This window comes from Scyliorhinus canicula, chromosome 6 (genome assembly GCF_902713615.1).
Source record: "Scyliorhinus canicula chromosome 6, sScyCan1.1, whole genome shotgun sequence".
In the NCBI taxonomy this organism is placed as follows: domain Eukaryota; kingdom Metazoa; phylum Chordata; class Chondrichthyes; order Carcharhiniformes; family Scyliorhinidae; genus Scyliorhinus; species Scyliorhinus canicula.
Window position 1 is genome coordinate 151,698,490 of NC_052151.1, and position 15,829 is coordinate 151,714,318.

The 15,829-nt window shown below is 48.6% G+C and overlaps 1 protein-coding gene across 2 annotated transcripts in view; it reads left to right on the plus strand.

Moving 5' to 3' along the window:
* LOC119967581 overlaps positions 1-15,829 on the plus strand; it is a 98,965-nt gene that overhangs the window by 71,722 nt on the left and 11,414 nt on the right. For both annotated transcript variants that reach the window (XM_038800294.1, XM_038800295.1), the window contains exons 11-12: positions 7,288-7,662; positions 14,850-14,997. In XM_038800294.1, coding sequence (XP_038656222.1) covers positions 7,288-7,662; positions 14,850-14,997 — 523 coding nt within the window. The remainder of the gene's footprint in view (positions 1-7,287; positions 7,663-14,849; positions 14,998-15,829) is intronic.

Genomic DNA, 15,829 nt, shown 5'->3' on the forward strand with positions numbered 1-15,829 from the left:
TTCCTGACGGCTGAACCGCCGATGCCGTCACTGGTATCTAATGTTAATTAGGGCACTTAATGATGCCCCACAGGCTTTGCACCCTAACTGACTGTTCCACCAGCTGATTCACCGGGACCGTGCCTGGCAGCTCCTCACGAATGAGGAGGATCAGCATTTAAACCGATCCCGCAGATCTGGGGCACGATCTGATGAACACCACACAGTTGCTGATGCACATCAGGTGGAGGAAGGAATGTCCAGGGGAGACAGCAGTCGGAGGTCTGCTAGAACCCAGGATGCAGCCGAGTCCCAGCCTGATACTGAGCCTGGACCAGGCTATCCTGGAGCTGATGCAGTGTGGCTGTGAGATTTAGAGGAAAATGTCAGCAAAACGCCAGTGGGACCATATCCGACTGGAGGAGTTCCAGAGGTTAAGGGCACAGGAGATGGTGCCAGCAATGTATGGCACCGAGACCAACACTGCTAGGGTGGCAACTACAGTGGAAAGCCTGGAGCACAATGTCAGTGTCGTGTTAGGTACACTGGTCAAACACTGGCTGCAACTGGATGCAGCTTGGATCAGAAAGATACTCCAGACCTTGAAGTTAGTTCAATCAGGTTTATTGAACTAATAGCACAGTTAGCACAGTTCTCTATGAGTTCGACTCTCTGTTAACTTAAGTGTGGTTCTGTCTGACTGAACCAGACTAGCTATTAGCCACGTGGTGGAGGTGTGAGATTGTAACAACACCCTTGACTGACTCTCTAGATGTTCATCAGTGGAAAGAGTCGGAGTGTGAGTGCCTCGTGTCTTTTATAGTCAGATCCCACCCCTCAGTGTCCTGCCTGCTTATTGGTCATATCCTGTTCTCTGTGTCCACTATCTGCTTGTCTGTATATCATTATGTGTGTGTGTTGTGTGTGTGCCTGCATATCATGACATCTCCCCTTTTTGTAATGTTTGGATGACATATGTGAATGTATTTACAAGAATAGGCCAATATTAACATATATACATGCAGTGGATGTGAACATCTGTACATGTGAAAACAGCTGTCTAATGCGAGAACACAACATAGCAAACAGAACAAATATTCATAAGTCCAGTCTCTGTGGCTTGCGTCTGATCCTGGTCGACCAGGAGAGGTGGTGGTGGGGACGCCAGCACCTTGATGGGCGGGATTGAAGCCTGACTGGTGGCCTCATGAGTCGAGGTATCAGGTGGTGGCAAAACAACAGAAGGAATTGGAGAAGAAAGCGGTTGCGGGCAGGCAGCTTTGTGTAGCGCCCGTCTGTTTCGTCGCACAACAGAACCATCAGCCATACGTACAACATACGAACGGGGGGCAGGCTGTCAAACAATGACAGCTGGAGCTGACCAGCCTCCATCAGGGATCTTGAACAGTGTCTGACGGGGATAACACGGGCAAATCGGTGGCATGAGCATCATAGCCCTGTTTTTGCCGGTCTTGGAGTTGCTGCACCTTCTGCAGCACCAGGAGGTGATCCGGGTTGGGCAAGTGTATGCCTGGAAGTGTCATTTGCAGGTCCCTGTTGATCAGGAGATGAGCCGGCGACATGCCAGTGGACAGTGGGGTCGCCCTGTACACAAGCAGCGCAATGTGAATGTCAGATGCAGAATCCGCGGCCTTGCGGATGAGCTGCTTCACTATGTGCACCCCTTTCTCAACTTTTCCATTTGATTGTGAATCGTGTGGGCTGGAAGTGACCGTGTTTGAACTGATGTGACTGGGCAAACAAAGACCATTCATGGTGCAGAAGCACGGGCCATTGTCAGTGAGTGGGATACCATGCCTGGAGAACGTCTCCTTACAGGCCTTGATGACAGGGTCCGAGATGTGAGGTCTGAGAGCTTCACGACTTCAGGGTAATTGGAAAAGTAATCAATGATTAACACATAATCATGACCATTTGCATGAAAGAGGTCAATGCCAGCCTTGGACCACGGAGAGGTTTCGATTTCATGCTGCTGGAGCGTCTCCTTACTCTGCGTTGGCTGGAAGCGTTGACAGGTCGCAAAGTTAAGGACCATGTTCGCGATGTCCTGGCTGATCCCGGGCCAGTAGATAGCCTACCTGGCTCTGCATCTGCACTTTTCCACACCCAGGTGGCCCTCATGGATTTGACGGAGCACCAATCTCTGGAAACTGTGTGGAATTACAAACCAGTCCAATTTGAGGAGGATACCATCAACCACTGTAAGGTCATCCTTTACATTGAAAAATTGAGGGCACTGCCCTTTTGGCCAGCCATTGGCTAGGTATTGCATAACACGCTGCAAGAGGGAGTCTTTGGCTGTCTCCTCACAGATACGAATCACCTTCTCATCAGATGCCGGGAGGGTGCTAGCACACAGCTGCACCTGTGGGTCAACCTGTGACTCAATTTGCTGGATGACGTTCGGTGGTTCACTAGGCATGGCGATGGAGCGGGACAGTATATCAGCAATGATGAGCTCCTTGCCAGGCGTGCAGATCAGGTCAGTCATACCTTCTGAGTTTGAGGAGGATGCGCTGCAACAGAGGCATCATGTCATTAAGGTCCTTGTGGATAATGTGGACCAGGGGCCTGTGATCCGTCTCGACTGTGAATGTCGGCAGGCCGGAGACATAGTCGTGAAACTTGAGAATGCCAGTGAGAAGGCCCAGGCATTCCTTCTCGATTTGTGCATATCTTTGTTCAGTGGGCGTCATTGCCCTTGATGCGTAGGCAACCGGTCATCATGTTGCAGCAGGACTGCACCGATGCCATCCTGGCTCGCATCTGTCGAGATTTTTGTTTCCCTGTCTGGATCGAAAAATGACAATACAGGTGCAGTGGTGAGCTTGGCTTTCAGCTCCAACCACTCTGCCTGATGGGCCGCCTTCCACTCAAAGGCAGTGGACTTCTTCACTAGGTTTCGTAAGGCCGTCGTGGTGTGTGAGGTCATGTTTGGGATGAATTTGCCCAGAAAATTGACCATGCGGAAGCGCAACACAGCCTTCTTGTCTTCCGGGACCTTCATGGCTGCGATGGCCTTGACCTTGTCTGTGTCGGGGCACACGCCCTGCTGAGAGATCTGGTCTCCTAGGAACTTGAGTGTCATCATGCCAAGGCAACATTTGGCCCTGTTCAGCTTTAGGCCATTGGCGTGGACACGGCGGAATACCTGCTGGAGGTGGGAACCATGCTCCTCAGGGGTCGTGGACCATATGATGACGAACCCCTTCGATGCCCTCCATCATCTGCTCCATGATGCGATGAAATATCTCCGATGCCGAGACGATGCCAAACGGCATACGGTTATAGCAGTATCCGCCAAATGGTGTGTTGAAGGTGCAGAGCCTTCTACTGGATTCATCCAGCTGGATTTGACAAAATCCATGTGACGCATCTAACTTCATGAAAAACCGTTCCTCCCGCTTTGGGATGAGGTAGTGTTCCCGCATTACATTCTGATTGAGATCCTTGGGATCAATGCAGATGCGCAGGTCTCCAGAGGGGTTTTTAACCATCACCATCGAGCTGACCCAGTCAGTCGGTTCGGTTACCCTGGAAATGATCTCCTTCTGCTGCAGCTACTTGAGCTGCTCCTTCAGGTGCTCCTTCAGCGAAGCCGGGACCCGGCATGGTGCACGGACCACTGGCTTGGCATCAGGTCGCAGTAGGATCTTGTACTGATACGGCAAAGTGCCCATCCCGTCAAACACATCTGGGTACTGAGCGAGGATGTCGTCAATGCCAGCTTGAAGATCCACGTTGGAGGATGTTGTTGAATAAACCCGCTACACCAGGTTTAACTTTTTGCAGGCATGCGAGCCCAGTAGGGATTCCCTGTCCAGCTTAACAATTTCAAACCTTAGCCGTGCATGGGTGCTCCGGTTGGAGACGATTAGATGGTAGGTCCCAAGTGCCGTGATGGCATTACCGTTATAGTCCAGGAGCTGGCAGGCTGCTGGAAGGACCTTGAGGGGCTTCTTGATGCATTTAAAGTCTGCCTAACTTGGGTTCAGAGCGGAGTGTGTGTGTGTGTGTGTATTTGACCACAGTCATCTTGTGTGCTTAAAAGGGACTTTGTGTTAGAGACCATTGTACTTTGTAATTCATGTTAATCCTAAAATCTGTGTGTATTTCTTAAGCCAAATGAGGAGTAAAGGAGTATTGTATCATAATCCAATTTTATCACTTTTAGTAAATGTTTTTCCCTTTTTAAAACTAATGAGCAGTCCTGTGACTCTGGTGATGTATGTTTTATTGAAAAAAGTAAAAGTTCCAGGCTTTTGAGCCAAAATTCCATTCTGGGATCTTCCCAACCAATTATAACATCAATGGGTATACAAAGAATACTGATACTACACTTTAACTAGCTGTGACATTCACCTCGACTATGGCTCAAGCCCCAAATTAAACTTGGAAGCACAGAGTGAGAATAGATCCAGGAATTAAATTCTCTCACTGTTCTGATGCATTACCTCTCAATAATTCCATTGAGCTTTTGTTAGTCGCCTTCCACTGTGGTAACTTAGGATCCATAGATATCCTGCTGGCACTCACTGCCTTTGAGAGTACCCAATTATTTTCTTTCCAATTAAGGGGCAATTTAGCGTGGCCAATCCACCTACCCTGCACATCTTTTGGGTTGTGGGGGTGAGACCCACCCAGACACGGGGAGAATGTGTAAACTCCATACGGACAGTGGCCCAGGGCCGGGATCGAACTCAGGTCCTCGATGCCATGAGGCAGCAGTGCTAACCATTGTGCCACCGTGCCGCCCTGGCACTCACTGACTTGTCTCGCAGAGACCAATAGTTAATTGAGGGATTTGTTGGAGAGCATCTGTGCTATATTATAGTGAGGAGTCAATGCTAGCAGAAGAAAATTTTCAGGAATAAAATGGAAGTGGAAATTAAAGTTTCTTCACAGTGTAACATACCAAAATTTGTGGATGATACTAAAATAGTGGGAAAGCAGGCAGCGAAGAGGAGATTCAGATATTTTGGACGGTTATAGATAGGCTAGGAGATTGGGCCAAAATTTGGCAGATGGAATTTAATGTGGATAAGTGTAAGGTTATCCATGGCGGAAAAATTAGTCAGGCAAATTATTATCTAAATGGAAAGCAGATTCAAGATGTGTCTGGACAGAGGGATCTTTGTTCATGAATCGCAGAAAGTCTGTATGCAGGTACAAATGTAATAAGAAAAGTAAATGGAATGTTAGCGTTTATTGCAAAAGGACTGGAGTATAAAAGTAGAGAAGTGTTTTTGCAATTGTATAAGGATGCTGGTGAGACCACATCTGGAGTATTGTGTCCAGTTTTGGTCTCCTTATTTGAGGAAGGATGTAGTGGCATTGGAGGCAGTTCAGAAGGGGTTCACCAGATTGATTCCGGGGATGAAAGGATTGATGGAAGAGGAGAGATTAAATAGTTTGGGTTTATACTCGCTGGAATTTAGAAAGATGAGAGGGAATCTGATCGAGGTGTATAAAATACTAAAAGGGATTGATAAAATAAACATAGACCAAATGTTCCCCCTTCTGGGGCAATCTAGAACGAGTGGTCACAGATATAGGTTGAGAGGAAGTAGATTTAAAACTGAGATGAGGAGACACCACTACTCGCAGAGGGCAGGGAATTTGTGGAACTCGCTGCCTCATAGTGCGGTGAAGCCGAATCATTAAATGGTTTCAAGAGGAAGATAGATATATTTTTGATAAAACAAATGGTTAAAGGGATATGGGGAACAGGTAGGGAGGTGGATTTAAGACCAGGAAGAGATCAGCCATAATCTGATTGAATGGCGGAGCAGGCTCGAAGGGCTGAATTACCTACTCCAGCTTCTAATTCCTATGTTCACATGCGACAGATTGAATTAAAACAGATCAGAAACAGGGCATAGGTTTCTGCCGAAGGGCTGTTTGGACTCGAAATGTTTGCAGGAATTCTCTGTTCATTCATGCCGGCAGGATTCTCTGCAGTGAATTAAGTTTTTGCTGAGCGCCAAATTCTCCGTTCTCACTGGCAGTAGTGGCGGGCGAACTCAGATCGGAGAATCTTGGCTGTTAGCTCCACAGATGCAGCCATATCAGAATAGTTTATCCAGTATTTTCTGCTTTTATTTCAGACCAGGGGCGGGATTCACCCCTACCCGGCGTGACGGGGGGTCCCGGCGTAGCGGAGTGGCGCCAACCACTCCGGGGTCGGGCCTCCCCAAAGGTGGGGAATTCTCCGCGCCTTTGGGGGCTAGCCCCGCGCCGGAGCGGTTGGCACCAGAAGACTGGCGCAAAAAACCGGCGCCAGCGGCCTTTCAGGCCTGCCGCCCGGCAGCGGGGCTGGCCGAAAGGCTTTCGCCGGCCAGCTGCCGCTGACGTCATAACCAGCGCATGCACAATGTGGGTTTCTCTTCCACTTCCGCAATGGCGGAGGCAGTGGCGGCGGTGGAGGAGAAAGAGTGCACCCAGGGCACTAGCCCGGAGTCTGAGCGGGGGGCCCCGATCGCGGGCCTGGCCACCGTGGGGGCACCCTCCGGGGTCCGATCGCCCCGCGCGCCCCCCTGGACCCCGGGGGCCTGGTCACGGCGCCGATCCCGCCACTACCAGAGGTGGTTCAAACCTCGGCGGCGGGAGAGGCCTCCCAGCAGCGGGACTTCGACCCATCCGGGCCGGAGAATCGCCGCAGGGGCCTCGCTGATCGGAGTGGCGTGATTCCCGCCCCCGAATCTCTTCCACGGCAGGGGCGGGATTTTCGGCGGCCCCAGGCGATTCTCCAACCCTGCTGGGGGTCGGAGAATTTCGCCCCAGAAGTGTGTGTTTTATATTGCAGGTTATACAAGTAGAGGTCCAGTAGATTATCCAGTAGACTACATTATGCAATTAGAGTGCTTGTCAATAATTTCCATTCATTTCTTTAAGTGTTCAAATCTCTGAGGTTCTTTCTAAAGTAAGTTCCTTTTGTGTATATAAATTTGGTGTCAGCTAATTGATTCAAAAAAAAATTGACATCTTTGTAAAGAAGGACGTGGACCAGTTGGAAATCAAATCAAAATCTCTTGATTAAATAATTTTTTGATACCAGCTCCCAGAAGAGAAAATGACTTGTGCAATAATTGACTGATCAGATTGGAGCTGTGGTAACATTGTGAAATAATTTGAATTTAAGATTACAACTTCACCACCCTCTCTTATTTTGTAGTTTTTGACAAACCCGATGAAACTGCCGCTGAACCCGGACGCTGAAAATAATAATCTTCTGTGTGCATATGATACATTTCCTCAAATAATATGAATTTTCCCATCTATGTGCAGATGAACCTGCAGCAAAGAAAGTTTGCAGAATCCAAGAATCAATGGCCTCCATTTCTTTACCGTGTGTTTTTGACCCGCCTCCTATCTACGCGGCAAGCAATTCTGCAGTACGACCTATGCATTATGTCCATGCATCAACCAAGTCAGACATGACAACAACGGCATTCTCCAGCAAACCAGTTCAGTTCTTTCCTTTCCTCTTTGGATGCTCTACCAAAACAGACGGCAACAATTTTAATTCTGGAACGTTTGCGTCCGCTGGCACTTTCCCTTCTGCCTTTGGCTGGAAATACCCTGCTTTGACTCATATCCCAACCAATGGTGGAGTGGCTAAACCTGCCATCACTGGGAATTCATCGTTGCTTCCACTGACTGGTATGCTCTGTGAAGTTTCTGATCATTTTGTGACAAGTAGCTTTCGCTAAAAACTTTGGAGTAGATTTTTTTGTGTGGTCTCATTCGATTGCTGTCTTAAACTTTGGTGTAAGGTCAGGAAAAACCCAGCAGGACTTGAAGAATATTCAAGATTAAAGGCTTATATTTTTTTTTTAAATTTAGATTACCCAATTATTTTTTCCAATTAAGGGGCAATTTAGCGTGGCCAATCCCCCTAATGTGCACATTTTTGGGTTGTGGGGGCGAAACCCACGCAGACACGGGGAGAATGTGCAAACTCCACACGGACAGTGACCCAGAGCCGGGATCGAACCTGGGACCTCAGCGCCGTGAGGCGGTTGTGCTAACCACTAGGCCACCGTGTTGCCCTAAAGGCTTATATTTAATGAAACAGGGCTTTCCAGTTACAAGTCTGACAAATGAACTTGTGGGTGAAATTCTTCCTGTCAATTTGATTTTAGGAAAAAGAAAAATTGCCTTTTTAAAAAATTGACTGGAAGAACTTTACATTGCATGTGATTCGCAGAAATTATGTTCCATTCTGTAAGTCATAGTGGCTTGAAGTTGCCGACCAAACTGAAATTGGTTGCACGAGTCATGGCCACATATTGTGCTCACCAGCCCTAAATCTGATTTTTGCAGAAACCTTTCCGAGTTACTAGCAGCCCAGATAGACTTAACAGAGCAGGGTCCCCTTCCCTTTTCTCCCTCCTACATACTGGGAATGGGCTTTGTGTGTCTTAGAGCAACTCCACCACCTGAATGGGCCTTTGGACCATTTGAGGAACCAGGCCAAAGTTGTCTGCAAAGTAAATCGAAACAGTAGTTTCTTTTCATAGAATCTTAGAATCCCTATCTTAGAATGGCCCATCGAATCTGCACCAACCCTCTGATAGAGCACTCCTTCCCTGCCCGCTATCCCAATAACCCCTTGAACTAATCTGCACATCCCTGGACACTAAAGGGGTAATTTATCATGGCCAGGCCAACTAACCTGCACACATTTGGACTATGGGAGGAAATTGGAACACCCGGAGGAAACCCACACAGATGCGGAAAAATATGCAAACTCCACACAGACAGTCGGCCGAGGCCAGAATTGAACCCGGGACCCTGGCGCTGTTAGACAGCTCCATTATTGCTACAGAAAATGAGGAATTCCAGTGGTAGTAAAATCAATCTGGTACAAAAAGTAGTACCTTTTATTCATAGAATTTACAGTGCAGAAGGAGGCCATTTGGTCCATCGAGCCTACACCGATCCTTGGAAAGAGCACTAAGCCCACACCTTTACCCTATCCCCATAACCCAGTAACCCCACCTAACCTTTTTAAACACTAAGGGCAAGTTGGCATGGCCAATCTATCTAACCTGCACATCTTTGGATTATCTAGATTGCTATCTACCTTCATACAACTAAGATGTGAGGTTGTGCATTGATAAAAATACTCCACTAAACTCTCCTCTTTCATATGCATTTTATGATGAACTTTGGAAAATGTCTTCTTCTAACAAGAGGAAATAAAGTATACAGAAATCATCAGATGAGTTTGTCTTGGCAAAATAAGAGGCTTGAAGTGGTGCCTTAAGGAAAATTTACTTCCAATTGTACTTTAAAGATCTATCCTAGCTAATTGGAATTGATCAGACACGGTTTATACAATCACAAAAAGCAAATGTTCAAAATAAGGATGTAAATATAAGTCTCAGGCCAGTCAGTTTAACTTTAGTGGTGGGGAGGCTTCTAGAAACAATAATTCAGGACAAAATTAGTATTTATTTGGGTGAATGCAGGTTAATTAAGGGAAGTCCGCATGGATTTGTTAAGGGCAAATTTTAATTTGATTTGATTTGACTTATTGTCACTATGTACCGAAGTACAGTGAAAAGTATTTTTCTGCGGCCGAGGGCATGTACACAGTACGTACATAGTAGACAAAAGAATAATCAACAGAGCATTGATAAATGGTACATCGACAAACGGTGATTGGTTATCGTGCCAAACAAACCAAATACATGAGCAAGAGCAGCAAAGGGAGTTGTGAATAGTGTTCTTACAGGGAACAGGTCAGTCCGAGGGGGAGTCGTTGAAGAGTCTTATAGCTGTGGGGAAGAAGCTGTTCCTATGTCTGGATGTGCGAGTCTTCAGACTTCTGTACCTTCTGCCTGATGGAAGGGTCTGGAAGAAGACAGAGTGGGTGGGAGGGGTCTCTGATAATGCTGTCTACCTTCCTGAGGCAGCGTGGGGTGTATACAGAGTCAATGTGGGGGTGGCAAGCTTGTGTGATGAGTGGGGTTGAGTTCACCACACTCTGTAGTTTCTTGTGATCTTGGACCGAGCAGTTGCCATACTAGGCTGTGATGCAGCCGGATAGGACGCTCTCTATCGCACATCTGTATAAGTTTGTGAGAGTCGATGCAGACATGCCAAATTTCTTTAGCTTCCATAGGAAGTAGAAACATTGTTGGGCTTTCTTGACTGTTGCATCAACGTGAGTGGACCAGACCAGACTGTTGGTGATGGTGACCCCCAGGAACTTAAAGCTATCGACCATCTCCACTTTGGAGCCATTGATGCAGATGGGAGTGTGTGTCATGCTCTGTCACTTCCTGAAGTCGATGATCAGTTGCTTGGTCTTTCCAACATTTAGAGAGAGGTTGTTTTCGGTACACCATGCAACCAAGTGATTTACCTCCTTCCTGTAGTCTGATTCGTCGTTGTTTGAGATATGGCCCACCACAGTCGTATCGTCCGCAAACTTACAGATTGAGTTGGAGTTAAATCTAGCCACACAGTCGTGTATAGGGAGTACAGTAGAGGACTGAGCACACATCCTTGTGGGGCTCCGGTGTTGAGGACTATTGTGGAGGAGGTGATGTTGCCTATCCTGACAGATTGTGGTCTGTTGGTGAGGAAGTCCAGCTAGAAAAGGGAGGGGTTAAGTCCAAGATTGCGGAGTTTGGTTATTAGTCTTGACGGGATAATGGTGTTAAAGGCGGAGCTGTAGTCTATAAACAGCAGTCTTACTTAGGTGTTCGAGTGTTGATTGTAGAGCCAGGGAGATAGCATCTGCTGTGGACGAGTTGTGGTGATAGGCAAACTGCAATGGATCGAGACCGTCTGGGAGGCTGGCAGTGATCCATCTCATGACGAGCCGCTCAAAGCATTTCATGATAACAGACGTCAGGGCCACCGGTCGGTAGTCGTTGAGGCAGTTAATTGTGACCAACTAACATGCTGGAGTTTTATTGACAAGGTTACTGAGAGAGCTGATGAGGGTAATGCTGTTGATTGTGAACACTGACTTCCAAATAGCATTTGATAAATACCGTACAACAGACTTAGGAGCAAAGTTGTAATGTATGGAATAAAAGTTATGGTGCCACATGGACACAAAATTGGTTGAGTAATAGGAACAGAGAGTAGTGGTTAATACGAGCGGGATTCTCCGTCCAGTGAAGATGTCATTGCGAATCACGATCAGGCGGAGAATCGTGAGTCAGCCGAAAATCTAGGTTGCCTCTGGGCGGCCAGCAGAATGCCATGTTCCGTGTCTCGATAGCAGCATGGGCATGTAAATTGTACAGAACGACCATGAGTATTTCATTAACGGGCCCGACCCGATATTCTCCAGCCTCCTGCAATGCTCCGCCCCCCCCGGCAGAGACGACGGCGAGGTTCACTTGTGGTGTTTAAAATTGGAAAACAGGCCCTATGGCCGATATGGGAGAGGAGGCAAGCCAAATTACCAACGGCGTAACAGTGGGCTGTCAGTTGTGCCACTGGCTGGTGCACCACATAAAGGACCCACAGCACAACACAGCTACACTTCCAACAGATGCCCACTTCCCTGGGCAAACCCCACCCATGGCCCTGCCAGCATGTATGCCACCAAGCATGACACCTGCTGGTGGCTTACTCCCCCCCCCACAACCTGCCGCCAACCCTGCTGGCGGGGTATCACACAGCTCACCCAAGAGGGGTTCCATAGTAACCCCACAAGAGGGCACAGGACAGAGGCCGCAGATCGTACCACTGGTATGGATGATGCCAGCCACCAGTACCTATGCCGACAGGGGTAATCGACGGGATGCAGGTTCCCCCTACGAACACCGTCGCATGAGGGGTTCCACTCGCTGAACGTGCAGTTGGTGTGTGGCCGTCATGCACATCATGCACGCTGCACCCGATACCCGGGCAGTATGCATGATGCCTTCATCCTGGTGCACTTGATGGTGCCCGACACATTACAGGCACAACCCCCGGGTGAGGATTTGACTCCTGGGCAACAGGGATTATTCGCTGTGGTCATGGTTGATGACATCTATTCGGAGGTCACAGACTAATGCAGGAAACTGCTATAATGATGCCCATCCTGCGACCAGGTGTGTGATTGAGTGGCACATTGGCATGCTGAAGCTGCAGTTCAGGTGCCTTGACCCCTCTGGTGGGGCCCTCCAGTATAGCCATAGAAGGGTCTGCTGCATCCTCCACAGTGTCACTCAGCAGGGAGGAGACATGCTGGAGGAGGATGAATACCAGGCCTTGTTCGATGAGGAGCATGCAGAGGAGGGTCTGTAGGCCATCGGTAGGACATGGGGCCCAGGCAGCAACAGGAAACCGCACGGTGTGATACCCCGCCAGCAGGGTTGGCGCAAGGTTGGGGGGGGTAGTAAGCCACCGGCCAGCTGCCACCCATGGGACAATCTGATCGCCTCACCCACTCGGGGATCTGGCCACTGGCAGAGATAATCCAGTCCAACCCCCACCTACATGCCCCCCCCCACCCCATCTGCACCCCTCTTCCATGCTTCCCACCTGCTTCACTACAGGGTGTTGGCCTCAGATTGGCAGTATCATTGGGGCTGGTCCATGGGATGGAGGATGATGACGACTCAATCAACAATGAGCTCTGGTTCTCCGCATTGTTTGATGAGGTCTGACTCCAGTCCAAGGCAGCACTTTCCACCGTCGGCCCCAGGTGACCCCTACATGCATGCTAGCTAATCCATCTCACAGTCCCACTGAACCCCTGGGATGGAGGAGGAGGCAGAAGGGGGGAGGCAGGGGGAGGAAGGCAAATCGGGGTACGGGGGGGGGAACGGGTTCTGGTGGTGGGGCGGGTTTGGGTACACGGGCGGTGTGCGGTGGTGTGTCACTCATCGGGCCCCCACATATCTGGTCCCCTCCCCTGCCGCCTCTAAGGGAAACCCCGGGGGTGACCTCTGACTGCCCAGGGGGTCCTGGCCTGCGTGCACCTCCAACACCTGAGCCCCACAGCACTGGCCTCCCCCCCTTGCCCCTATCACTAACCTATGTGAATTACCCATGCCAACTTAACTGGTGTCTAGCTTTCTGATCTTACATGTCCGAATTCTCCTTCCAGTGAGTCCCCTAGACGGTACATCAGAAGTGGAGGTGGCCCGTTACGTAACTCCACCCTGCAACCTGTGTACCTTTTGGCAGCCATCCTCTGAAGCGACTGGTTGTGCCACCCTGTTCTGCCTGCTGCCCATATGATGCGCCAGGGATAGGTAGAGGGGATTCAGAGATGCTGTGGTGCTCCGGCACATCCCCTGCGGGAGTCACCAGCACAGGCCCCGCCACCTCCTCCTCCCTTGTGGTGCCCGATGGCCCCTGGGCTACTCCTTGGGACTGGAGCGCAGCTAGAGTGAGCTCTGAGGGCTCTTCCATCACATGGCACTGCCAGTCCAGGAAGCACGCTCTCGTCTCGACTAGGGTCTCCATTCTCACGGCCATGGAGCACTGGGACTGTGCCACGTCACTCAGGGACTGAGACATGTCCCTCTGCGCCAGGCCAATGTCCTTGATGCCCGCAGCTATGACCTGTTGTGAGTGGGTCAAGCTCTGGAGCGCTGCTGCAATGACCATGTTGTCTGGTACATGGCTGCCTGTGACAGGGCGGCCTTGTCCTGGGCCTCGGCCACTGCCCGCAGGGAGTGCCCAGCCCTTGAACATCTTGACCCATGACCGATGCCTTGGCACCCAAGGTCTCCACCTCGGGCACCACCTATGTGGTGTTGCCTTCGGTGGCACGTAATGTTGACACCGCTTCCTGCCCGTGAAGGCAGTTGGACGCCTGCAGGCACTGGATGGTTACTGACACTCTGTCCTGTAGTACCTGGCTCTGTGCCTGCATCTCCAACATTGATGGGACCGTCCTGTTCAGAGACCTGAGACCCGTCGGGACGGCAGCTAGTCCCTGGGGAATCCACCTCACGTCCCCTGGAAATCCTCGATGGGACTGCTCTGTTTGCGGGACATGAGGAAAAATGTTTCATGCAGCAAGTGTTTGGAATCTGGGAGGCATTGCTTGAGAGTGGTGTGATGGAGGCAGGGCCAATTGAAGAACTTATGAGAGAATTATTATCTGAAAAGGTAGAATGTGGAGGGGCACATGGGGAGGGCCAGGGTGCGGCACAAGGTAAATTGTTCTTTCAGAGGGGTAGCGCAGACAAGATTGGCCAAGTGGCCTCCTTCTGTGCAGTAACCATTCTGTTAATGTGATTCTGTTTCGTTCAATTAAAGGCTTATGAAGGGTAATAATGGTAATTGAACATACAACATTTTCATTGGATAAAGGCAATAAATCTCTGATAATAAACACAAGTAGGTTCCATCAGGCAAATAGCACATACAGTGCAAAGCCAATTTTAGGGACATTACAATACCAGTACTGGAACATATAGACACAGACTATCAGGATGCATTGGTTCTACATTATACCATGAATAATTCCAGATTTTGACTCATCATGTAAATTATAGTTGGATTTTATATACTTCCAGCAGATTATCTGGTTGTTATCGTATTGCTCTTTGTGGAGTCTTGCTGAGCATAAATTGGCTGCCACACTTATACAGTGACTCTGCTTCATTGGCTGTGAAGCTCTTTGGGATATTCTGAGGTCATGAAATGTGATAGATAAATACAAGTTCTTTCTTCATGACAGCATCGATAACCATAGACACATGTACATTTTCTGTTTATGAAATCACCAAAAGTTACATAATCAGATCAGTATATTCATAAATGTTTAAAAATGCGTTGAAAATGAATCAAATTTACAACTAGCGTTTTGTCTAATAGCATTTTATGGATTATCGTTTGAAATTTGTCAACATTTGTTTTTAATCTCTTTGCAGGGCCTGGTTACCATTTTTCTGGTAACTTGGTTCCAAATTGTAATTTTGGTTATCCAACCAATAACGCGGTCTTTCGATTTGGAGCAAAGAACAAGAACCAGTACATTTCCCAGGAATCATTCAGTTTGACACCTATCGTCACCATTGGGTAAGTTCAGTGACTTAACACGTCCACTTTCCCGTTTGCCCCATTCTCAGCGCGACAGTGACACACTTCCACTATAATGTGTTCATGAAAATGTTTTGACACCATGCTCCAAATGTTCAATTGTCCAGTTTATATCAGACACAGAAAGAATTACAGGCCTCCAAATCTGGAAAAGCTTACTGTAGTTATTAATGTTCTACTAACAGGGTATCATTGACACATTCAGTCAATACTTTACAATATTTGCAAAGCAGTCTACACACCTGCAGCTAGCACATTAAAACAAGAACAGTTCTCCACATTCAATATTGGTAATTGTGAACTTAGAGAGGTGGTAGTCACAGGGTGGGATTTCACCATCGAGGCAGGAGAAATTTCCCAACTTGGCAGACTCATCTTCAGTAAAAGGACCCCCACCCAGCATATGTTCTGTTCCAGGGAGTTTGAAGCAGTGGAGAGGTGGGCAAAATGGCTTTGGGCCAGTCACCTCCAGTGACAGTTCAGAGGTGGCCACGGAGGAGGCTGAATGCCAAACAGGCTCCTTAGAAGTCTCGCTTCAGTTCTCTGAGATTCAATCCAGTTGTATAAAAAGCTGTGAGGCTCTCTATCCCTCACCCCTTACTACTCCATGTCCCCCATATCACTTCTATGGCCGCGATAACCCCCAGAGCACCTCCATGATCCCTCATAGTCCCATATCCCCTCGTATGCCCCATGAGACATCCGTGACCTTTCATGATCTGCATTTCCACTCCATAGTCATTCATCCACTATCTATGGACAGATCTTACAAGCCACGTGGAGATGGAAAAAAGGTTAAGCTTCAAAAAAT